Genomic DNA, 27,378 nt, shown 5'->3' on the forward strand with positions numbered 1-27,378 from the left:
AGAATAGTAACTTACTACTTTCATCCAATCCTACTTGGGGTGCGCTGGTGCTAATAACATTGGCAACTTCTTTCTCCAAAACAAGTTAGATGGCAATCATCCTATCTCCAACTCTTTTAACCTCCACCACATTATCTTTTAGCTCTTTGTCTACCACTATACCCAGTACCCACTCTACCTCTATTACTTTGGTCTCCCGAATACCATAGCTTAAAGTCATTCAAAACCTCAGCTTATTTACCCTCCACCTTGTCTCTTGAATACAGACAATGTTAATCCTTCTTCTCGTCATAACATCAACAGCTCCATATTCTTACCGGTTAAAGATCCAATGTTCCTAGTTGCAAATCTAATCTATAACCTATGGATTAGGTTTTTGCCACGCCCATGAACATTGTGTGTGAGCCCTTGTCTACGAAACACGGATCTGGGCGACGAATCGGCACGTCATATAGAGAGAATGACCTAGAAAAAGAATGAACATCCATGATACAAAATACTAAGAACTCTAGAAAAAGGGTCCATGCACTATGACTGAGTATGGGACGTAAAAAGAATATTCAGGAGATAAGGATCCATGTAAAAGAATGATTGGCTGAAAATAGTAACATGCCAGCTGCCTACCTGACGCACCAATAAGATAGGAAAATAGATATATATAGGATGGTGTGCGAAATAATAAGAGAAAAACAAAGAAAAAGGCAACTCTAGTGCTTCAACATCACATAGCAAGAGACTAACACAATTATAACTACTTGAAAGGAGATATGCAAGTAGACAAGGCAGGATTTTAAACACGATCAATAAATTTAGATTCAAGTAACCAATCACAGCATCCAATATTGAGGCTCTGCATAATTCTCCAAATAAAAAAACTAGCTGGACTAGACTGTTCTGCAGGATTACCAGTCAGCAGGAATGGAAGTAGCTTCTCCACACCTTGGGCATCAATCGATCATGGACTTCAGCCTATTATTCCTCCTTTGAATGATATTCAACAAGTCTTCAAATTTCAAAATAGAATCTCACACAAAAATCAATTGAAAACAAAGAAAAGATAAAAGATGGAAGGTAGAAGGAAAAATAGGATTGAGTCTCTCCCTTGGGCCTCTCACCCTCTCATAGCTTAGGCATCTTACCCTCTCAACTGCATCTCACAGCCATTAATGATTTTAACCAAACTCCACTTGGCTGTTTCAACCTTTGCTCTTTATTTATAAACTTCAAATCGATTGCATTAAAGATGCCTTCCTTGCGTGGAAGGGAATCCCTCATAAATTGAACTTTATCCTAAATAGAAACTACTAAAATGGTATCCAATCCCAATCTAAATAGCTAATTAAACAAATTAAGAGTCCTAGTAAAGAAAGCTACCATTTACATAAAACAACTTAACAATCTAATAAATAGAAACTAATATTTAGCTAATAAACCCCCCCACGCAAGGGACAATATCTTCCCTCAAATATAGGACCATGCAAGGTGGAAAAAGATCTCCAAGCCTCCCCCACGTTTGGCCATGGGGTCCACTCGAAATTTGGAAAGTTATTTCTTCAAATAAACAAGGTCGACGGCTAATATCCCCTAAAAAATCTGGTCAATATCATTCCCAAACCTGCTAGTCAGTAGTCTTCAAAATCTGGAAATTATTACACATGAACTAGCTTTCAAACTGATCTCATCCAGCCGTCCATGGGGCCCAAAAGATATCAACAAAATCTACCCTTTAATCTCCACACAATCTAGACTGGGCTGCCTTATGAGATGCTTCATCGAACCAACAGAAACCCACCACATCAGCAGACCAGGCTGTCTCCCACAGCAATTGAATCCCACAACGATACTAGGGTGGTTTTGGGGCCTTGTTCCTGTGGCGACACATGGACCTGTGATCTACATCAACCCTTGCCTACTTGTCACTGCATCCGGGTGGCTACACATAAGTTGATAGGACATAGATAACAAAATGACTATCAAAAGTTAGATGTGAAATTTACAAAATTTCACCAAAATATTTTGGTTTCCGCAGAGGGCAAAATGGAGGCAAAATTCGAAATTTCAAACCCTTGTTCCGTATTGCACCTAGTAACGAACAAAAGGTGCCCTTTTTAAAGCATCAAAAAGCATGTGGAGAAACCAGACTAGTAGTAAAGTGTGCCATCATACATAAAGCTATACTGGAAACTATGAAATCTAATGACGAAGACCTGGATAAACTTTTGGATTACAAAATGGCAGGTCAAGCACATTCAACAACAACCAGGGCACAACTTTTTTGTTCCTCACTTGAAGAGTAGTCTGGACCATTAAAATTAAGTTGGATAATATGATAAGCATAGAATATAGAATTATGACATATAAAAGGGATGCAAAAGAGTGTATTCCATGTCATAAAATATGCCAATTTAGTTTAAGTTTATAAACTTACCTTTTAGGGTCAGACCGTTCAGCAGACAACTTTCTTGTCTTTGCAAACTGCAAAAAGGCAAAGGATACATGGTTGTTTCCAGATACGGGTTGAACACATTCAGGGCCCACAGAAGACTGAACTGTAGCAATTGAAAGGCCTGTTACATTAGGGCTAGAAGCAACACGTTCTGTGCTATCTGCAGCACAATGACTCTCAGGACCATTGCATTCCGCTTTATGGTTTTCATTCCGTAAATTATTCTCACTGAGAACTGCCCCATGAGTCATCTCCTTTTCTTCTTTATTGGAAAGAATGTCTGAACAATTACTAGATTATCAGTTCCTTAAATAGACTGTAACCAACCAATAGAAAATTTTTTTTTAAAAAAAAAAGTAACATTAACCAGAAATGGGAATATGCAAAGCCATTTTTATTTGTTCACCCAGCATATGCAGCAAAGGTTGGAAGATCTTGAAGGCACAGCCAGATACAAGGATAAAAAATATAGATAAAGTACAGAAACATATCAGGCATACTGGTACAATAGGTATTGAGTTTCCAGTAATTAAAAGGTGATATCATGATACTATAGAGATTATTTGGATTGCATTGTATATTTCATTTCAACCATATTGGTTGTGATACCCTTCATACACTCTGATACTCTTTGATCATCTCCGTTTTCTAGAAAAACATAGAACCAAGGAGAAGAGCATAGTTGTCAAGGTGTCTTGGAATCCAGGTCCCTTGACAACTAATGTCGCCTTGCATCCAGGCCCCCCTCCAACGCCTTGGTTCACCTAGACGTTGTGACAACTATGGAGAAGAGCTGCCATTTCATCGATTCATCCATTTTCAAACTGAATAAGTTGGGGGACCTGATCTTCTACCCAAAACAACCTGTCTACAGTGGATTTTTTTTACTTTTGTTTCTGTAAGAGTCTACGGTGGATTTAGTGTCCAAAAAACTCGACGTTATCAACTACATTTTCAACTGCATTCTTTTTTTTTTTTGTGGAGGGGGGGGGGGGGGAGATCATTCATCACCAAGCATTTCCATTATTTTAGGATCTAACTTAAATTTTTCATGGGTATCCTAAAAAAAATCTCTGCTAAAGCAAGCGTAAGGCTGTGTACATTATGACTCTCCCCAGGTCCCGCAGTGGCGGGAGCCTCATGCACTGGGTACGCCCTTTTTTTAGCATCCTAAAAAATAAAAGTTGCAGAAATTTTTTTATTTTACATAAACGCAATCAACTTGGCCAAATAATACTTAAATGGTGGTGTATGATGGGCAGATTCATAAACTATTTAATTTTTTTATATTTTTTAGACTATTACAATTTTTTTAATGTTCAGAATTTCAAATATAGTAGAAGTTTATAGTTTTCTAGGATAATGTTTTAAATGCACTTACACTCATAAGTTGTGAATTATGTTGAGAAAATAATGCTACAAAATGGAAAATTTTTCTATAGTCCAGGTTTTTGGCACCAAATTATAAAAAAATTAAAATAAAATAAAAGGAGGGAAAAAAGGTTTCAATGTATTAAAAATGATTGATTGGGTGATATGAATGTTTCTATGAAATTATTTGAACTCTTGTAATGTTATTTAATGTTACAAGGGCACATCTATTCCATATTTGTTATCATATATGTTCTTTATTCATAATTTCATAGACTATGATGCTTAAAATGACTACTTTACAAGTGTCCACATTTATTTGTTTACCAGCAGATCCTAAATTTTCCATCATATCAATCAATAACCACACCATACTATGCATCTCTTAAAATCAGCTTACTAAAACTTTGACAATACAGATTTTATTTTTTTTATTTATTTTTGGATAGACAGGCCCCAAGGAGATTTGAACTCATGACCTCTTAATTTTGAGGTGTTGGTCTTTGCCAACTGAGCTACCCCCTTGGGGTCAATACAGATACTTTAATCCTTGGTCAGATAGACATCATTGAATATTTTCATGCTTCCTACTAGATATGTATGAAGAATTGCTAGGCCACAACTTGATATCCCTGGGTAATAGCTAGCCAGCAATCATCACTTATCAAAGAAAAGTTCACCAAGAGATCTGCAGGACAAGTCCACTCTTTTTTTCCCCTTGTCCAAGAGATTAGATTAAAGAATGGCCATCAGGTCTTTACCAAAATTCCCCTTTGTTTTTGGTCCCAGAGTTGCAATAGATCAATCAGCTGGGGACATTTTAAAAGATCAAGTTCAAAATCATAACATCACAAGGACATAACCCAAGTTATCCTAAGCTCCCACCTGCTCTAGATGTTTGCCATGTGCAAGGCATGGGAAGATAGATGATTTATTACCATCATCCCTCATGCCATCCGTAGTCATGACTCATGAGAAATAATTAAATGCTTACTGCTCTCCTGTATACTGCAGCTCACAAACCTTTCTCAGATCTTTCAAGAGAAGATTGATTGGAAGGCTCAGCAACTCTTGATGTCGTAGCAGGCAAAGGGTAAGAGCTTGTACAAGCACCCTTTTCGATGAGCCCCACACAAAGACCATCCCTAGCTACTTCAGGTGAGTCCGACATCGCATTTTGAACAAGTTTTGTTAATCTTCTACGCTTCTGTGACCTTGAGCTGTGCATACAATTGGGTTGAACCTTTTCAGTTATTGATGACAGAAATCTCACTAAAAGAAATGACAATTGTTCTGAATTGAAAATACAAGAAAAATGGGTTATTACCAGAAGAAGAATGTTTCCCGCTTTGGGTCAACTCTATCTGCAACAAACTGAACAAGAAACATGTTAACGGAAGGTTTTTGGGCTACAGGTGAAAATTATAATGCTCTTCCAACCTTGAAAGGGGGGAGGGTGAAGAAACAAGAATGAATATGTGCAATAACTTCTTCTGTTACATATGGTAATACATGTATTCTTTCTTATTTTTCCGGGTAAAGTAATACATGTATTCAAAGTAGGATGAATGTGTGAACAACTTGTTCAGTTAGACAGTAACACATGTACTGTAGATAAAGAGAATTCTCAACCATAGTTATCAACGCGTCGAGGCGGATATGTTGGGGTCTAAGCGACTGTTGCCTTAGTAGTATCAAACCGGGTTTGGCCCTTATTTATGCCAAACATCAATTAAAGAAATGTTTTTATATTTACTTAAGATACTATTCATAAATAAGCAAATACCCCCGCATTTAAATCCAATAAAAATAGTTAAAAAATAAAATTCCAAAAAGATAGAAAGTCAACCCCCCTAATTCAGGAACAAAAACTGGATTTTCGACGGTAGGTGAAATTTTCAACTTTCTAATGTTGGGGTTTTTCTTAAATCTAAAAATACCATAAAACTTAATATGGTAAAACATTGCTAAAAACCAAAAAAGCGTTAAAATATTCATTTGTTTTGATAACTAAAAAAATATTTTCATTCAGAGCGATTTTGACAGCATTCACGCACACCAAATAAGGTTTGACCGGAACATGACTCCTTCAATATAAATCATATTTAAGCAATATTGAATTAGTTGGAAAGCTGGTTTTGTACCCTACCTAATACAAATAGTCTTATGTAAAAATAAAATCATTTCACCAGTCAAAATTCTTAGAGAATAAGAACATTTCCCCAAATTGAGAACAATTTAATTACTTATAGACAAGATCATATTTTCTACGAACAGTATAAACCAAATGTATGTATCTATGGTCTCCCAAATCCACCATTAAAGTCATGGAATCTCTATTCTGTGCTTTCCTCTGGAAAGGGAAAGAATCATCCTAATTCCTCCACCCAATCAGCCAGAAAAACATTTGTCTCCCTAAATCTGAGGGTGGTCTTGGTCTTCGCAGGATCTGAGACTAATATTGTAGGAATCCTTAAGCTGATCTGGAAAATCTCCACTAAACATGACTCCATATGGGTCAATTGGGTCTATTCCTATCTTCTCAAGAAAGACTCACTTTGAACAGGCCCCCTTCCTAATGACCCCTCCTGGGTCTGGCACAAAATCCTTCTCCTCCTTCCCTTGGCTCTTCGAGCCACGGTCTCTGTGATCGATTATGGGACTTCTATGTAACGACTCAACCCCTCTCTTGGCATGATATTGTCCGCTTTGGTCCAATGGCCTTCACGGCTTTAAAACGCGTCAAACCAAGTAGAGGAGGCTACTCTTTATCAATAGCTCAGGATCTCCCTCCCTAGCCGATGTAGGACTAAGTTTTGCACTCCCTCATAGATCTCCAAAACCCCCTAGTACTAAGTCATCTCTTGGTGGAGATCCCTTAACGATCTCCTAGGAGAGCCGGTACTATGCCATCTCTTAGGTATCACATTCTCCCCCCTTATGGGCACAACATCCCCGTTGTGGCCCCACCATCGATGTCAGGAGTTTGCTCTGATACCATCATAACGACCCAACCCCTCTTGGCATGATAATGTCCACTTTGGCCCAATGTGCCTCACGGCCTTAAAACACATGATACCAAGTAGAAGAAGCTACTCTTTATCAATAGCTCAAGATCTCTCTCCCTAGCCAATGTGGGATTAAGTTTTGTACTCCCTCACCGGTCTCCCAAACCCCCTAGAACTAAGTCGTCTCTTGGTGGGGACCCCTCAACGATCTCTTAGGCGGGTCGGTACTATGTCATCTCTTGGGTGTCATAGAGACCTTTGCCCTTTACTTGAGAGTGGCTTTAGCTGGACATTTTTCTGATAGCACCATTTGTGGCAAGGAAGCTTCTGTTTGGGGCTGCTATCTCACATATTTGGATGGAGCGGAATCTTTAAAGATGGACATCCAACTCCCGGTCTCTTGATGTAATTTGGAAAGCCATCTTCTTCAATGTTAGCTCTAGGTTCTAGATGCTCCCTCATAGTTTTCTTATTCATTCCCCAAGGAACAGGCATATTGTTGTCTACTGGGGTTTATCGCCTTCTCTTCTTCTGCCTGCTGCCCCCCCCCCCCACACTCTTTAGGGCTTCAGGCTTTGTATAGCTCCCCTCCCCCCTCTTATCCCCTATTCTTTTTCTTCTTTTTGTGTATTCTCCCCCCCCCCCTTTTTCTCTCCCCCTTTTGTGGTTAAGGTAATGAATTATTTATTTACCAAAAAAATAAAAAAATGCATGTCTTTGATTGTTTCAAACTTCCAATAGCTTACTTCTTCAGTTCTTCTGTCTTCCAGTTCTATGTTGATTTTTTATGACTGGATGTGACTTAATGTTGATTTTTTATGACTTGATGTGGTTTAATGTTGGCTTTTTTATGATATAAGATATATATTGTAGCATACTAAATAATGTTAGAAAAGAGGGGAAATAAAAAAAATAACATTTGGGCGCATTGGTCGCTTAGGCGGGCGCCTTGTCGCCTAAGCGCTTAGGCACCCCTCAACTGCCTTGTCTCGTTGCTAGTCAAATGGGCTTGGAGATTTGTGATGTAACTAGAACCAGCATGGGCTAGGATATTGATTCAACAGTGTGGTGTGAAGAGACATGCATCATAGCTGGTTTTGATGGGATAGTGCATGGAAACATGGCACACCCTTGAGTAGTAGGGATAAACAAAAAATGCGATGTAAATATTGTGGGAATATGATGAGTGTTTGTGGGGCCACAAGACTGAAGGAGCATTTGGCAGGTGGCTTCAAAGATGTGAAGCAATGCCAATACTACATCAGTGACGTGCAGAAGTTTATGGTGGCCCATTTGAAGGCTAATATCTAGATGAGGTTGGACAAGAAAAAGATGAGATGAGTTCAATGAGGCAGTACTGGAGAAACACCCTCTATGGAGGAGCAATATTATGATGATGAAGATATACACATGCCTGATGATGTGCAGAGAGAGGCAGAGGGAAGGGAAGTACAAAGTGCCATAGCAGAGAGTAGATAAATACACTGTCAAGAACAAAAAAGAACCAGAGAGTTTACGGGAGGAGTTGGTTCTCCTAGACTAGCTCAACAACAGGCTTGTGGTAGTGATTCAGCCTCTGCACAGGCCAAAACTGGGAAGAAGCAGAAGCAAACTACCTTGCACTACAGGCGGTCACAAAGTGCAAGCATCCCAACTAGATGAAGATTTCATTGACATCAGTACCATACTAATGTGGATCCTAATAACTTCCAACAGTAGAATGCCAAACAGAAAACGTTGAAGCATAACAGCATATGTGGTCAGACTAGAGAATAAAAGTTGTTGATGTTATGCACACGTAGTTTTTTTCTACTACAGCATACTAGCCAATGCCACTGAGGGCCCCTAGAAACAAAACATGCCCAATACAGTAGGGACAGCTAGCCCAGGAGTGAAGCAGGTGGTGGATGAGGGGGGAGTCGAAAATACTATGCAAATACTAACAGACAATGGCATCAACTTCAAGAAGGTGGGAGAGAGGTTGATGACCAATAGCAGTACCGCATGGTTTTGTACACCCTGCGTTTCCCACTGCAGTGACCTCATGCTTTAAGACATGGAGAAAAGGTCCATGGTACATAATGAGGTTGAGAGAGCAACATAAGTGATCACATTTCTATACAACCATGGATGTGTTCTCTAGTTACTTAGGAGCAAGTGTTGGAAAGAATTTAGTCCGACCCAACTGAACTCGCTTTGCTATAAACTATATTGTGCTGAAGAGCTTTGAAACCAAGATGGTTGGGCATAGGATAATGTTTGCATCAGAAGACTGGTTTAATTGGAAGGAGTCAAGTTCTGGACAAGATAGAACAGCCCAATCCATCATATACATTACCCGGTGAGTTATTCTGCCTAGATCTGAAGGAGGAGATTAAGCTACTGGAGCCAATGTGAAAGTGTTGAGGCTTGTTGATTCTGAAAAGATGCCTACCCTGCCGCATCTAGACGCAAATGTGGAGTTAATGACAAAGTATGTGCAAGCGGCTGCATTATTAGCAAGCAGTACTTGGACACAATCAACAAGAGGTGGGAGAGGCAACTACTTCACCCACTGTATAAGAGTGGTGAGTTTTTTTATTTATCTACTTATAACCAAAGTTATTTATATTTAAAAACTCAGTAGACACTGACAATTTGGTTCTATATTAATCAACCTATTGCCTCAATCCCAAGTACCCATACAAGTACAACCTTGGGATGAAACAAGACTTGATAGATGTAGTGGAAGTGGTGGTGGCAAAGATGGAGCCGACCTATCAGTATAAACCCAGAGCAACAATGAGATGAGACTTGTACTTTGTTAAGAACTTCGACTGTATCTAATTATAAATTGGTAGTGACGCTAACATCAACAATACTTGATGGGCACAGAAAAAAAAACAACTTTAGAGATGCCAATGGAACATTTGGCCATGCAGTTACAAGGTCCAATCAAGAGACTAATACTCCCGGTAACTCCATTATCTATGTTGTCACTTCATTTGTGTCATTCTATATAAGCATATATCAAAAGTACCAACACTCAACAAGAACCATCAAATGCAAGTGAATGATGGGTTCTACATGGAAAGAGATATACCTAACTTGAGGAAGATAGCAATGCAGATGCTCTCACAGACATGTTCTGCCTCCGGATGTGAGAGAAATTGGAGTACATTTTCTCTTATACACCACAGCCTTTATGTCACATATAGACACCAGTCTTTTCAATTCCAATAAAGCATGGGAGATGGTTGTTATGTTGGATAAATTGCATTTGATGTATGTGTCCATCAAATCCAGTTTAATCTGATTAATTAAGGGTGAGAGATCTCTACTTGGTCACATGGTCTCTACACAAGCGTCTGGGCCAATGAGGGAGCACGCCTAGGTAGTGGGCAGAGGCGCCAATTCACGGTGCCTTGTGACAGGGTGTAGGAAACACCACCAAGTAGAGATCTTTTTCCCTAAAATTAATTAATACATTTTCATATTCATGTGCTTCTTGTGATTATTCTGATAATGTGCAATTGCCCACTTTTACCGTTATTAGTTCACAATTATGGACAGATTTGGGCACTTGGTTCTAAGGTTGCCACATTATATATTTCCTTAATGGAGATTAGTATGGAAATATAAATGTGGGCACTTAATTGTGTTGAACATTGATCCATTGGAATTCCCGATTAGGTTTACCGCCATTGTATTCGCAAGGGGAATTTCAAGTAGATATTTTTTCCCATACTTGAGAGGCACTTGTTGTTGCGTTTATATTTCATGCAATTGTGGTGATCCAATGGTTGATGTCTACCAACAGGATTGAATAAACACCGGACATTTGTTGTATGATTTATATGCGTGAATGGGGGTGTTCCTCAATAAGGTTTCACACCCCAATACGGTGAACATCCAAGTATGTGAGTTACTTGATAATGATCGATCGGAATCCGAGGCCTCAGTAATATTTGATATTATTATTTTAAAGAAATTTCAAATAATTTTGGTTGATCATTGGTCCTAATACTCACGGTTAATTATGCAATGCACTTGCAATTTTGGCGGGACATTTGTTTTCCATACTTGTGGGTGCATTGTGAATGTTGGTCGTGTGGGGAGAAAGTGTAATGAAAGTTTCTACCATAGGGGGTTTTCAGGTTACGCCTTCCATAGAGATATCCATTTGTGCAATTAAGGAAAACTTAAAGTGTAGAAATTTCCTTTTGTGCAAGTATGGATAACTTAAAAGGCTACCGTTTAGGATCACACTACTTGATATGATCTTGACCATTGATTTGTTATTTCCTGATTAAGGCTTTTTGATTTAAAGAGAGGCTTGGTTCAAAGTCTTGTTTTGATTACTTATTAAGAGTTGTTTACTTAATACTAAGCAACTCCCGATAGTCCATTCTATTCTGGACTATCGTGGTTCAACTAAGGCCCAAACAGATTCTGGTGTAAGAGCTCCAATAATCAACCTTAACATCAGATTCTGGTTTTGAAGTCTAAGGAGTTCCTGTTCGTGGGTTGCAGCACCCTATGCTGTCTTGCACCTACCTAAGGCCCTACTTGATGGTGATATAATGATAAACTAGGGTCCTTTTACCAATATATGTTGATTTCCATTGAGTGGTTCATTAACTAGCTTCAAATTCTGGGTTTATAAGGCTGCCAGCAGGTTCTGAGTTTTTCTTTGTATGCTGGTCAAGATCCTCAATTTCTTTATATCCAGCCTACTGATCATGCTAAATTCCTGGGGACCCGTTAACCCACAATAGACGTATACTCGACCCTATTTTCTTGCTGATCCAAGTTACTGATATCCTGTTTTGGTTTTCTCCTCTCAGACCTGGAGGTACTCTGTTTTTTGAAAAGAAAATCAGACTGTGTTTCTGAAATTAATCTTGATCTGACCAAAAGATCTTTATGGTATTTTAGGACATTGTTGTCCCTTACTGGAGGTGTCTTCGACCCTATTCTGAGGTCCATCTAACCTACTGATATTATTCGATTTATTATTATTAATATTCGGAGGTTTTGAGTCTCAGATTTGCATATTTCCTTTTCTTATTCCTGGATATTAATCACTTTGCTGCGAGTCTTTGGGGTTTCTTTTCCCTATTGGTCTGCCATTGTTTGGAGATCTATTTTTCAACTTTTCGATTTAAGGATATCTACTGGTTGTTTACAGGATAGAGGTGTTTTCCTGGCTCTATCGGATTTGGTCTGGTATCTAATTTATCTAGCATTCTTTGCTATTTTTGCTGTGCATAATGCCTGATCCCAAACCTTCCTCGGACACAGTTCATATCCAGATTACTACCATTAAACTCAATGGAGTTTCCAATTACCTATGGGCTCATGCTGTTAAGGCTTATATTTGTGCTAAGGGGAAGATGCAGTATCTTACAGCGGAACCATCTTCTACTGATTCAAAGAACCTTCATCTATCAAAGCTTATGAGGAATGGATGCATGACAATTGCACCATTCTCATATGGTTGTGGAACAGTATGGAACCCACAGTTGCAGCAAATGTCATGTTCCACTCCATTGCAAAAAGGGTTTGGGATGATTTGAAGGAAAGAGTTTCACAAGAGAAGAATTTATCCCGCATTTATGATCAAGGTTTAAAATCTCGTTTCATTTCGGTGTTTCAGTCTGACCGAAATTTCGTCGAGATATGGTATTTTTCTCTGAGTTTTGCTTGGCCATTTGTGGGTGTAAAATGCCGAAATGACCGAAATTTCCGAAACGAGATGACCGAAATTTTCGAAATACTGCATTTTTTTCAATTCGAACTTGTGTTTCGTTTCGACTCGACCGAAATATTCGAGATTTCGACCAAGACGAAATGAGTTTTTAAACTATGTTTATGATCTACATGAGAATGTTTATAACTTCAAATGGGGGGACAAGTTGCTGAATGAGTATTTCAGCACTTTTAAGGGCATTCTGGAAGAACTTAATATGCATCAACCTCTTACTACTGATCTGGAGCAGATGAACGTTTAGCGGGCTGAATTTCATGTTGCTAAGTTTATGGCCAGATTACATCCTGATTACCAGTCTGTTAAGAGCCAGTTATTTGGTTGAGCGGTGTCTTCACTAAATGAGAGACCTTCGCCGACTTCAGCATATGGTTTACTCCTCGAGATGATATTTCTCCTTCTCCCAAGGAAGGGTCTACATTTGTAGCTGGTCGTGGCTGAGGTAACACATTCTCTGGGAGAGGTCGTGGTACTGGTGGTCGTGGTACAAGGGTACAACAGAATTACCGCTTCCCCGGATAGTGTTCCTGTTATGGAAAGCCATACCATACAATTGATACATGTTGGGCCAAACACGGTAAATCTGAATGGTTTGATCAATTAGCCAATGCTGCTGTGACTGAAGGTAGTACTGACAAAGTGTCTCCTGGTAACACCTCAATTCGTCTACATCGGGAGCTTCTTCATTAGGTTTCGTGTCTTGTGATTATTATAATCATATACTAAATGGCTTCAACAGCTTGAGTTATCCAACACTGCTTCCTCCTCCACACCTACTCTAGCCCACACAGGTACATTAGCTTTTCTTACATCCACATCCTCCACACCGTGGATAATTGATTCTGGTACCTCTACCCATATGAGTGGTAAATCAGAATTATTTTCTTCCATGACTAAAGTTCATAACTCGTCACCAGTAATTCTTGCTAATGGATCCTCTACCCATGTTGCCAGTCATGGTACAGTTTCACCTACTTCATCCATGACTTGACCTTTTGTTCTTCTTGGACATCAATTACCATTAAATCTTTTGCCAGATAGTCAACTTACTAAATCTCTTAATTGCTCCGTCACATCCTCATTATGACCCTCCCCAAACCCTGCAGTGGAGGGAGCCTTTTGCATTGGGTATGCCCTTTTTTTTGTGTGTGTTTCAGGACTTTCAGACAAGGAGGACGATTGGTGGCGAGCTTGAGCAAGTTGGACTCTATTATCTGAATTGCACTGATTCCTCTACTCAAAGTTAAAGTATCGGTATCAGGTATCGTATCGGTAGGGTGATTTTAAGAGATGTATCGTATCGTATGGGAGAGACGCAAGATACATTTTTGATTATATATAAAAGATGTGGTTTCTTACATATACTAATACCAATTTTTTTAGGTATCATATCGGTACCTTAAAATAAGATACGTATCGATTAGTATCAGTGGATACGGAAGGATACTTTAAACCATGCCTCTACTACAGCTACAACTACTATTCATGGCTAACTTGGGTATATTTGTTGAAAGATTGTTCCATGTTTCTCTATGTTTTTAGACTTTTACAATGATATAAAAACTCAGTTTGATGTTTAAATTAAAATTTTTCGTTCTGATAATGATCATGAGTATATTCAGCAAGAAATTTCAAATTTTTGTTCTGCCCATGATATGATTCATCAAACAAATTGCTCTTATACTCCACAAAAAAAAGGGGTTGCTGAGCAGAAAAATTAACACTTGTCAGAAATTGCTAGATCTCGTATGATCCATATGCATGTGCCCAAAATACTTTGGTGCGATGCCATTCTCACTGCTTGTTATTTGATTAACCACATGCCCACTTTTGTACTAGCCAACCGTTCTCCTTTATCTGTTTTGTTTCCGCAAACTCCTTTATTTGCCTAACCACATCAAGTTTTTGGTTGTGTGTGTTGCTCACATCTTACAATCTCATATTGATAAGTTACCAAGTCCTCTAGAGAGACTTGGTGGTGGATGATGAGGTTCACGCATGCATTAAGACTAAAAAAGTTAGTTTAAAGACATGGAAAAGGACTGAGAATGTAAAGGATTAAAAAGGTACAAATTTGTCAAAAATGAAGCTAAGAAGATTGTGGGAAAACCAAGAGCAAAGAAATATGAAGATCTTTTAACAATCTGAACACAAAGGGGAAAGCTATATATAAGATAGCTAAAACATAGTTGTCAGGGCATCGACTAGGCGGTATTTTGAAGGCTGGTCGTGCGACGCTTTATGTATACTTCACAAGGCGTACGCCTTGGTCTTCAAGGCATCTAATAGGTGTTTTTAAAATAACTATTTTTTTTGGTTTATTCTCATTCTAACATTCCTATTTGATGTTGTGCATGTTTTTTAAGTGTGTGAGATGCATGGGATGAGGGATCAACTCTTTAAGTGGGAAAAAAAAACAAATCCTGAAACAACCTAATGGGCTCGAGCAAATTGTGAAAGACAAGAAACCATTCAACACTTCAACTCTTCCACAACCAGTCAAGCTAGGGTTTTAGAATCCTCCATCCGGCAGTGAAACAAGTCTTCCTCCTCCAGCTCAAGCTCAACTTTCAGACTTCCTCCTCCGGCTCAAGCTCAACTCACGGTATGTATGTGTGTGTGACTGTATGCGTGTGTTTATATTTTTCTTCTTCTCTTCTCTTCTTCTTCATCTCTCACTGTGGCTGAGAGACTGAGACTCACTCAACAGTCACTCAACTCACTGTGGCTTGGAGTTTGAAACTCTTTCTCTTTTTCTTTTTCCTTTTTTTTTTTTCCTCTTGCTGCTGCTGAAGTCGCAGCTCACAGCCTCACTACCATAGTTGTCAAGGCGGCGCCTTGGCAACGCCTAGGCAGCCAGGCGCCTTGGTCAACTTGGGCGCCTTGGCCGCCTAGGCGGGCTCCTTGGACGCCTTGTTCGCTTAGTTGGTGTCGCCTTGAATTTTGACCCTCTCCACTGCCTTGGGTCGCCTAACCACCATGACAACTATGCTCACTACTCTGCTCCTCAATCCTCACAATAAGGGTTTTTTTTTTTTCCTGTTACTACAGCTGAAGACGCTCCTCACAGCATCACATCCCCTTCCTCTGCTCCTCATGTTAAGTTTTTTTCTTTTTTTCCTGTTGTTTCTGCTGAAGAAGCTGCTCAAAGCCTCACAACCCCTTCCTCCTCTGCTCCTCACGTTAAGTTTTTTTCATATTTTTTTCCTGTAGCTGCTGCTGCTAAAGACGCTGCACACAGCCTAAAGAAAAACTACGAGAAAGTCGTCTGAGGTGAAATGGTAATGCAAACCCAGGTTCGAATAACCCTTATTGGGTTGCTTGTGGACCCACCCAAGCAAGGAGACACTCGAATGCAAGTAAAAAAATATGGCAAAACAGTAATTAAATCAATGTTTACAAGAGGATGGCAATTCTGTAAATAAATGCAGCTTATAAGAGAGTGGCAGGACTGTAATTACAGGGACTCTTTAAAGGAAAAAAGCCTACTTAGAAGGAGGAAGGATATAAAATTGAATAAAAATTAAAACGTGAGGATTAAATTGGAACTAAATGTAAATATAGGACAAAGGAGAATAAAGGAAGGAAAGAGGGGCAATGTTGAAAACAAGAATAAAGGGATTAAATCACTTACGGAAGGTTGTCTTCAACCTTAAGTCACGAACAAATCCAGAGAAAGAAGAAGAACTCAGATTGAAAGAACTTCCCCGACAGTCGACAGGGCTCTGTTTGCCAAGAAATTACAGGCAAAGGTTCACAGCAAAGAGCTCTATTGAACGCACTTCAAGTCAGACTTAACAATCAACCATGTAAGTAATTAGTTCTTCCTGAGATTATTTCTGGCGGTAGCTGGAGCCAACCTGTGTTACAGACTTCGATTCTCACAGCAGGAGGGGATTGTTGCCGAGAGTCAGTAAGAGTTTGGTCGCCCAGAGCAGGGTAAACTCCGACGCAAATTTGAGAGAGGGAATAAAGATCGATAGCCAATAAAGGACTCTACTGGCACCGTCAGGGAAGAACAGTAACAGAAGGAAAGAAGAGAAATTAGAGGGAAGAAGAAGAAGAAATATCAGGAGAGAGAAGAAGAGGTTGGACAACCTGATTTGTACCAATCTGGGAACAATACTCAAAACTCTTATTCATTCAAATCTGCCCAACGAATTGGGTTACAAGCATATTTATAAAAAGAAATTAAGTGCCCTAATTGAAGTCTAAAACAGAAATACAATCAACTTCTTAATTACTTCCTAAAACCTTGACTAATAAAAGTAGAGACTAAATAAAACTAAAATTGCTACCCAAATAAAAGATTACATATATTTCCCAAAATAAAATAATTCCTAAATATCCTACTGAACCTAAAAAACCATGGACACGGTTCATCTTCACATGGATACCCAAATGGGTTTGGGTCGGTCCAAGGCAGTGCACTTGCATCAACTCTCCCTGTGTTGATAAAAACTCGACCACAAGTTTTATAAAATGAGAGAATCAGGAACACTCGATCGGCATCAACAAACATTGGCTTTGATGAGGTGATGATCCAATGCATCTCACAATCAACCATCACGATCTTTTGATGGCCAGTAGCAAACGGCATCTCTTTGATGGGAATCTGATCATGGGGTCTCACAACTGAAATCGAACCATCGATCAAGTCTTCAACTGCAACTTTGATCGAACCGTGCACATCTTCTTGATCCCCACTCTCGTTGTCTACCTTATCTATCACCACTGATTCATCCTCCAAGGCTTCCAGCACGCTGCACATTTGATTACATAAGCATTTGGTATTTTCTGTGAGCTCTTGAAAACCCGATTTGATATCGAACAATTCATCCCGATATTCCTTTGCGAAACGCTCCAAAAAACCCAGGTTCGAAAAACCCTTATTGCGTTGCTTGTGGAGCTACCCAAGCAAGGAGACACTCAAATCCAAGGGAAAAATGGCAAAACAGTAATTAAACCAAAGAGGGTGGCAATTCTGTAAATAGATACAGCTATTAAGAGAGTGGCAGGATTGTAATTACAGGGAATCTTTAAAGGACAAAGGTGTACCTAGAAGGATGAAGGATATAAAAGTGAATAAGTATTAAAGAGTGAGGATAAACTTGGAACTAAATGTAAAAATAGGACAAACGAAAATAAAGGAAGGAAAGAGGGGCATATTGGAAACAAGAATTAAAGGGATTAAATCACTTACGGAAGGTTGGCTTCAACCTCAAATCATGAACAAATCCAGTGGAAGAAGAAGAACTCAGATTGAAAGAACTTCCACGACAGTAGACAGGCCTCTGTTTGGCCTGAAATGTTCGCAACAAAGAGCTCTATTGAACGCAGTTTAGGTCAGCCTTAACAATCAACCATGTAAGTAGTTAGTTCTTCCTGAGATTATTTTTGGCAGTAGCTGGAGCCGACCTGAGCTACAGACTTCGATTATCACAGCAGGAGGGGATTGTTGCCAAGAGTCTGTAAGGGTTTGGTCACCCGGATCAGGGTAACCACCGACTAAAATTTGAGAGATAAAGGGAGAGAGGAAATAGAAATCATAGCCAATAAAGGACACTTCTGGTACCGTCAGGGCAGAACAATAACGGAAGGAAAGAAGAGAAACTAGAGGGAAGAAGAACAAGAAATATCAGTAGAGAGGAGAAGAGGTCGCACAACCTGATTTGTACCAATCTGGTAACCATACTCAAAACTCTTATTCATTCAAATCTGCCCAATGAATTGGGTTACAAGAATATTTATAAAAATAAATTAAGTGTCCCAATTAAAGTCAAACAGAATTACAATAAACTTCCTAATTACTTCCAAAAACCTTGACTAATAAAAATAGAGACTAAATAAAACTCAAATTGCTACCCAAATAAAAGATTACATATATTTGCCAAAATAAAATAATTCCTAAATATCCCACTAAACCTAAAAACCCATGGACCCGGTTCATCTTCACATGGATACCCAAATAGGTTTGGGTAGGTCCAAGACAGTGCACCTACATCAACTCTCCCGGTGTTGAGAAAAACTCGACCACGAATTTATAAAATGAGAGGATCAGCACCACTCAATCGGCATCCACAAACATTAGCTTTAATAGGGTGATGATCTAGTGCATCTCGCAATCAACCATCACGATCTTTTGATGGCCAATAGCAAACGGCATCTCTTCGACGGGAATCTGATCATGGGGTTTCACAACTGAAATAGACTGTCAATCAAGTCTTCAACTACAACTTTGATCGAACCGTGTACTTCCGCTTGATTGCCACTCTTGTTGTCTACCCTATCTATCACCACTGGTTTGTCTTATAAGGCTTCCAGCACGCTACTCACTTGATTACAAAAGCATTTGGTATTTTCTGTAAGGTCTCGAAAACCCGATTTGATATCGGACAAGCCATCTCGATATTCCTTGGCGAAACGCTCCAAAGGAGTAATAAACTCAGGGTCGAATACCATAGTAAATAGGTAATTTTGGCTCTGATACCAATTAATGGAAACCCAGGTTCGAAAAACCCTTATTGGGTTGCTTGTGGACCCACCCAACCAAGGAGACACTCAAATCCAAGGAAAAAAATGGCAAAACAGTAATTAAAACAATTTTTACAAGAGGGTGGCAATTCTGTAAATAGATGCACCTATTAAGAGAGTGGCAGAATTGTAAGTACAAGGACTCTTTAAAGGACAAAGGTGTTCTTAGGAGGAAGGATATATAAGTGAATAAATATTAAAGAGTGAGGATAAACCTGGAACTAAATGTAAATATAGGACAAAGGAGAATAAAGGAAGGAAAGAGGGACAATATTGGAAACAAGAATTAAAGGGATTAAATCACTTACGGAAGGTTGTCTTCAACCTCAAGTCACGAACAAATCCAGCGAAAGAAGAAGAACTCAGATTGAAAAAACTTACAGAACAGTCGACAAGCTTCTGTTTGGCCTGAAATTACAGGCAAAGATTCGCAACAAAGAGCTCTATTGAACACACTTTATGACAGCCTTAACAATCAACCATGTAAATAGTTAGTTCTTCCTGAGATTATTTCTAGCGGTAGCTGGAGCCAACCTGAGTTACAGAATTCGATTCTCACAGGAGGAGGGGATTATTGCCGAGAGTCTGTAAGGGTTTGGTCGTCCAGAGCAGGGTAACCTCCTCCCCAAATTCGAGAGAGAAAGGGAGAGAGGGAATAGAGATCAATAGCCAATAAAGGACACTGCTGGTACTGTCATGGCAGAACAGTAACAGAAGGAAAGAAGAGAAACTAGAGGGAAGAAGAAGAAGAAATATCAGGAGAGAGGTCGCACAACCTGATTTGTACCAATCTGGTAACAATACTCAAAACTCTTATTCATTCAAATCTGCCCAACGAATTGGGTTACAAGCATTTTTGTAAAAAGAAATTAAGTGCCCTAATTGAAGGCTAAAACAGAACTAAAATCAACTTCCTAATTACTTCATAAAACCTTGACAAATAAAAATAGAAAGTAAATAAAACTCAAATCGCTACCCAAATAAAAGATTACATATATTTCCCAAAATAAAATATTTCCTTAATATCCTACTGAACCTAAAAACCCATGGGGTTCATCTTCACATGGATACCCAAATGGGTTTGGATCGGTCCAAGGCAGCGCACCTGCATCACATGGCCATGTTCAACAGAGGACTTTGGATGCTCCAGTATGGAGGAGATTTGATTCAGATTGAAGGAACTAAAAGAGCAACAGGCAAACCTAAAATGATCCTAGGAGAAGTGGTGAGGAAAGACATGCACAACTTGGGCCTTGTATCAAGTATGACCTCAAATAGAGCTGGATTGGAGGACAAGGATCTATGTAGCCAACCCCACTTAATTGGGATAAGGCTGAGTTGTTGTTGTTGTTGTTGTTGTTGTAATAATAAAAGGGCACGAAAAAAAGATCCATTCCTACTATGACTTGAAACCAAAGTTAACTATTCATGGCTCAAGATTCTCTTAAACCAAACATTTAATAACCACCAAACACCTCAGTTGACCACTAAATGTACATAATCTTCTGGAAAATTGATTAAGAAAAGGAACAAAAAACCTCAGACGACCTAAAATAAAAACTCTTGATCAAAAAGAAACTAACAAAAGGACCTACCATTCACTGAAAACACCTAAAATGCAAAATAGTATAAGAAAATCTCTTTCACCACATATTAGCCTATTAGAGTGACTCAAGACAGTCGGCTATATACTCGCCACTGCATATATGGTGCCATGGCTTCATCAATCCCCCCCCCTTTCTCCCCCCTTGAACTCATCCTTGCGACAGCTCTCCTCAACAGGAGCAAAACCCTCACCTTTGTCTTCTTAGACAAATATCCACCACAGGTTAGAATTTGCAAAACACTTTCCAAAGATGCAACTGTTATAGGAAAGTAAATTATCAGACTAATTTGTGCATGTAGCATATAAAGTTTCTCTTTACTTGCAATGCCTCAAAAGAGTATCCTCATATTTCTTATTTTGGAAAATGGAAATTGAGTGTACAACCTCCAAGCACAACCAAAAAGGGCATGTGATTAATTGAAACATTTCCTCTTCGTGACCATTTATGAAAGGATGCATGCATAAAAAGTTAAAAACTGATGCCTGGAACAGCAGACTTGGGCACAAACCATTGCCAAAGTGGACAAGGGGTGAACCATCTGCCCAAACAATTAAAACCAAGATGGGTGCATGTTTAGGCATGGTATATACTTATGTAGTTGCATAATGCACACACACAAAGAGGAAAATTATTTTAACTAGTACATTAATAAACGAGGTCTTCATGTTTTACGTTGTATAGGTCCCATATTTTCGACCTAAAGGCCAAAACTGTTAAAACTTCACAGAGATTGATCAGAAAATTCAGGAAGTGGGATATTATAATTAGAATTAGTGCCATTAATTTCAGAGAAAATGAAGCATTTGAGTTGTCACAAATAAAGTGATCTAATAACCTGAAACTTCCAGCAAAAATTAAGGAAAACCACAAAATGAGAAGCATTGCTTTTAAGATTACGACCATTCATTATATTATTAATGTCTAATTAAAGAGAAAATCATACATTATTAAGAAAAAGTTTTGGTCCGCATAGTTTGGACATTAGACAGTGGTCCACTGACTGGGCATCAGTTCTTAGGCCTCAAACTAAATGCCTTTTACTAGCAACGATCCATACAGTCAGACCGTCCGCTCTAGTTTAGTTCTATGCACACTGATTGAACATTAACATAACTTGAAATTGTGGAGATTTTCATCACTGGAGAACTCAACAGGAGTCATATTTGGTTTGGTGTCAACAAGAGATAGATTGCAATCTTAGGACAAGCATCCCTAATGTATTATTTTTAATGGATCATCATGTGAATTCAAATTTGTAGCAGGAAACTTGTGTAGATGAAAGAAAACATATATTTTGTTACTTTATCCCAATTTTTACAATTGAAGCACATCAGTTCATTAAGAATACTTGGCGAAGGACAATAGGAAATCAATGCCAATACAGAATTCACCAAAAAGATTCTTCTTTTTCAGGAAAGTGGGGTTTTGACCTCAGATCTCCAAATATCAGTTTTCACATAGACATTCACTGCTTGATATTCTTTAGTCACCTACAAACAAAATAATCATCCAAGTGTTAAATTTCTACAGCCAACAAAAATTTATTATCATACTAGAACTGGAGATTCCTGAAGTTTACCGACCCAAAATTCAAAGTTGAATAGGTCATGAGATGAGTACAAGTGACACCTAAGACCCTAAAAGCACAATGGAGATTTATCGATGGTTAGCAAACAACAAATAGATAACAGAATTTTATTAGTGGTCAAATGAAACGACAAAAATAGGCCAAGATGTCAGATTTGTTTTTCACCTTAAAGCTTGCACACTTCATCAAGCAAAAGGGGCATGAGAAGTCTTCGGTTACTGCAATTAGAGAAAATATGGTAGGTTAGTTGCTCCAAGCATTTTCTACCACATAACCAGGAAAAAATAGCAACAGAAACTGTCAACTACTATTAGCATACAGGTAGAGAGAGAAGGAGACTAAAACATGACAGCCTAAAAGACATTAAGTTCCATATTTAAGCAATCAGGCTTCATTTCACAAAACAACCAAATTTGTAGCAGAAAGATGGTTCTACGACTACTTCATTTATTAAGTTAAAACCAATCCATCAACCAATGAGGTCTAGATCTGACGAGGAGCAAAACATGAGTTTAGAGCACGGAATCGGATCAGGTAACGATCACCTACAAAACCGATATGATACCTATACAGTATCGGCATGGATCGGCCATATCGGACATATTTGCCCCTGATTTCCCATAAAAAAAAACAGGGTTTTTGACTCCTTTACACCTTTTCAATACCGTGTCACCGATATGGTATCGGCACGGTATCGGGATCGGCAACTAGAAAAACCGTTACATATCACCCGTATCACCACGGGCGATACAATACCAATACCTCAAACCATGGCGCAAAAGGATAATTAAAGAGAGAGGCAATGGCCTTGGCTATGGTACAAGAAATTCAAACTTCAATTACTAAAATTTTAAACTACAAGATACTCCTAGCCCACCTGAACCACCTATTCCACCATTATTCAGATTACCACACTTAATTTCTGCTAAACAAAATAAATTCGGACTCCTACATCAGTAAAACAGAACATCAGATCCCATTTCAGAAAAAAAAAATCCAACCTAGCAAATCATTTAAGTATCTCAAATGAGTCCCTAATCAACAGAAAGGAACCAACCCCCCCCCCCCCCCGCTCCCCGAAACAAATCCATTGCAGCAGCTAGAAATTGAATATGTCATCTTTTTCTTTTCCCACAAGAAACTAGAGCATTTTCACAAGATTTTCTCCATCCCCACCCCCTCTCAAAAGAGATGAAGTGTGACATCCAATGAACACATGTCCACTTTCCTCTTGCATTACCCCTCCTGCGTTACCATGCCAAACAAAAGGCTATCCTCTTTAAATGGTACACCATCATAACTTTTCTTCAATACCAGCAGACATAATAGTGAAAGTCATTGGAAATTAAGTTAGAGCTGTTAACTCAGATTAGTTAAAAATTAGTTGAGACCAACAATCAGATAATTGGCAGTGGATACCACCATAATTCTTCAAAGATGTACCTTTTTGATTTTAGGGATGCCAACACCAGAAACTCATGAAGCAAATAACTCGGCAAAGACAGAGGGCAAAGTTGGGACCAGTAAGAAGGCAGCAACTTCCTATGTTGTTTACTCTAGCATTGGTGCCCTAGTTCTCTTACTGGATTTGCTTATGGCCCCATAAGGAGTCTTTCATTGTTTTTATCCATCACTTTAATTGTTGAAAGAAGATTGAGCAGTACAGTAAAACTCGATGAAAATTGAACCAAGGACCACAAGTCCATAACCAAGGCAGCACCATCCACAGTTCTCCAGTACTCAACACTACTGTCTCACCATTGCTCTTCCATTTTTTCACCATCTTCTCCTCCATGGTTCTTCACAGCAATGTCTTTAGAAGCTCAATGAAAGAAAACAGTTGTTCCTGACTCATGCAAATATTTCCTCCTGCTATGACTCCAGGCCATCCTCCCCACTGGTCAGAGAAATGCTCCCACACGAGTGCTTTTGTCTGTATCATGATAGATATTTGGGGTACATCCATCGGCGCCTATTCACCATGAGAATACTTTTCAAACAGAGGAATCTTTGTCCATCCGTACATCCAAAATGATGCAATCATAAAATACCATCTCCTATTCAAAATCCCTTCCATAGACAAGTACACTAGGTGATGCAATTAATACTGCCTAATTGGGCCAAGGAGGACCTCATTTTTGGTCTTGGAAGCATAGTTGTAAAGGCGCTGCCTAGGCTAGGCGTCCAGGAGGTTTTGCTGGGGCCTAGGCAACCTCCGCCTTATTGCAAGGCACCTTGCACTGGTTTTTATTGGTATCGAACCCGGTATTGGCCCTTATTTATGCCAAATATCATTTACTTAAGATATTATTCATAAATAAGCAAATACCCCCTATTTGAATCCAATAAAAATAGTTAAAAAATCAAATTCCAAAAGGATAAAAAGTCAACCCCCCAGTTCAAGAACAAAAACTGGATTTTCGACGATAGGTAAAATTTTCAACTTTCTAATGTTGGGGTTTTTCTCAAATCTAAAAATTCTATAAATCTTAATATGGTAAAACATTGCAAAAAACCAAAAGTGCTGTAAAATTTCATTTGCTTTGATATCTAAAAAAATATTTTCATTCAGAGCGATTTTGACAGCATTCACACATACCAAATAAGGTTTGACCAAACATAACTTCTTCAATATAAATCAGATTTAAGCAATTTTGGATTTGTTGGAAAGCTAGTTTTGGGCTCTACCTAATACTAAAAGTCTCATGTAAAAATAAAATCATCCGACTAGTCAAACTTCTTAGAGAACAAGAACATTTCTATAAATCGAGAATAATTTAATTACCTATAGATAATATCATATTTTTTAAGAACAGTATAAACCAAATGTGAGACTAGTATAAACCAAATGTATGTTTGATTGTTTCAAACTTCCAATAGCTTGCTTCTTCAGTTCTATTGTATTCTTGTTCTATGTTGATTTTTGATGACTTGATGTGTCTTAATATTGATTTTTGATGACTTATGTGACTTAATGTGGCTTAATGTTGATTTTTGATGACTTGAGGAGGCTTAATGTTGATTTTTTGATGATATAAGGTATATATTGTAGCATACTAAATAATGTTAGAAATGGGGGAAATAAAAAATAACCCTTGGGGGCGTCTTGGTCGCCTAGGCGGGCGCTTTATCGCCTAAGCGCTTAGACACCTCTCCAACTCCTTGGGTCGCTTTGCCGCTTTGACAACTATGCTTGGAAGGGTTCTATGGGCTTTGTGATGGATTAATTTGGAGTAATGTATTCTCTTAGGTAGTTAGGCCTAAAATATAAGCCCATAAAGAGGGGTGAAGTTTGAGCACGAGATTAGTAGTAGTTGGATGCCTTAGCTTTTAATTAGTACTGTTTGAGTTAGATTAGAATACTTACTAACTAGTACAGACTTCTGTTACGAGTCTATTAAATAAATTTAGTGTGAGAGAGTGATTAGGAGTCCTTTCATGAGTTCAGTTTGGAAATTAAAGAGTATGTATATAAATATCAACAACCCCCATGCCCCATCGGTTAGTATGTGTTTTTATTGAGATTAATGATGTATTGGTATGGTTTCTGGTGGAGACAATTCGATGGTGCCTTAAGTAGCAATTTGTGTGCTCTCCCAGGGTGTCACGCCTGGTGATTCAAGCTCTGTTTTCCTAGTTCTATTTTTCTTAATCTCCTTCTAGATTTCTTAGGTCAGTTTCCTGATATTTTTAGTAACTGAGGGGTACCCTGTTTTCTGGGTAAATTTTGGACTATCAAACTTCGTTATTACTGCAAGTATACCTCTCATTTTGATCTGATATTTATTGTAATCCCTAGTCAGAAATCAGTAGATTTATTGGTGAGAAAAATGACAATTGGCCGAACAAGAGCACTTGAGCTTAAGCTCAGGTTTCTCACAGGCTTTTCCAAGTTGTTGACTAGTCTTCTGAAGATGAGTAAGAACATTGTCTGATTGCATAAGTGGTAAAGTGCCAGTGAAGAATACTGATACAGTTCCCCCAAAGAGGTAGTTTAGAGAGAGAGCTTCTTGAGTTCAAGAATTTTGGAACCTTCATTTCCAAGAGGCTCAAGCAAATAGTTATGATATGCCTGCATAAGATTTGGGTCATCCGTGCCATATAAAATATAGAAATTCTTGGACATATTCTGCTAATGTCACTCTAGATCTTTTCTTTTAAAAGAACAACATTTCATAGATAAATATTCTTCTCTTGCTTGTTCTGTATGATGTTCAGAACTGCTAAAAAATTCCATATACAGGTAAGGGAAGAAAAGACCCAACTGTGGTGTGCCAAGTAACTCAAGTTGTCTGTATTCCCCAAGGCTTATCCACCATTCTCGGAGTCTTACTTGTAGTCGTGCTACAAGTTGGGAGAGCACGACAGGCAGAGAGACACCTGGTCGTTGGAGTTGAGTGAGGCACCAGGAATAGATCTCAAAGATTCAATTAAATTGTTTGACAGGAAAGAGAACTTAAATTGATTTTCAGAAAAAGATACAGACAACTATAGATGAGAAAAAATAAAAAAAAAGGCAGGAGTACCTTCAGTCTTTTGTAGTGTGTTGTTATAATAGCTGTAGTTGAAAATGACATTTCCAGCTCTCAACCTACATGGTTCAAGTGGGGGAAAAAATGTTTACAAACATGCTAATAGATAAATAGAAAATGTTGAGAGCAATAAAGAAAATATCAACATACAAAAAGGCATACAATAAACAACAAACCATAAATAATTAATGACCCACATTCGGGGAAATAATTTAAGTCATGGACATTGTAACTTTTGGGGCTTAAAACACATCTTTTGTCAATTCTATCACCATTCTCCATATTCCCTTCTCCCTACCTTCTCCGAATACCCATCTCCATATCCAGAGTATGCAACAGAGATAGGATTTGGGTAAAGATGAAGGTGGATTAGCGGATGCGATCAGAATGTTTACTATTCAGTTAAAGGTAGTGGGAACCTCATGCACTGGGATGCCCTTTATGAGAAGGTTGGGAGAGTGCAGGCGATGGACGAAGGCATATCATTCCTTATGCAGTTTTCAGTTCTTGTTGATGGTGCTTGACTGACTTCTTTCAAAGGGC

The 27,378-nt window shown here is 38.7% G+C and overlaps 1 protein-coding gene across 1 annotated transcript in view; it reads right to left on the bottom strand.

The window, feature by feature from the left end:
* The window catches only part of LOC122663070 (polycomb group protein EMBRYONIC FLOWER 2-like), a 92,678-nt gene that overhangs the window by 37,510 nt on the left and 27,790 nt on the right, over positions 1-27,378 (bottom strand). The window contains exons 9-15 of the mRNA XM_043858777.1: positions 26,830-26,894; positions 22,469-22,521; positions 22,299-22,352; positions 22,146-22,205; positions 5,144-5,191; positions 4,841-5,060; positions 2,429-2,726 (exon numbers count right to left, since the gene is read on the bottom strand). Coding sequence (XP_043714712.1) covers positions 2,429-2,726; positions 4,841-5,060; positions 5,144-5,191; positions 22,146-22,205; positions 22,299-22,352; positions 22,469-22,521; positions 26,830-26,894 — 798 coding nt within the window. The remainder of the gene's footprint in view (positions 1-2,428; positions 2,727-4,840; positions 5,061-5,143; positions 5,192-22,145; positions 22,206-22,298; positions 22,353-22,468; positions 22,522-26,829; positions 26,895-27,378) is intronic.

This window comes from Telopea speciosissima, chromosome 5 (assembly GCF_018873765.1).
Source record: "Telopea speciosissima isolate NSW1024214 ecotype Mountain lineage chromosome 5, Tspe_v1, whole genome shotgun sequence".
In the NCBI taxonomy this organism is placed as follows: domain Eukaryota; kingdom Viridiplantae; phylum Streptophyta; class Magnoliopsida; order Proteales; family Proteaceae; genus Telopea; species Telopea speciosissima.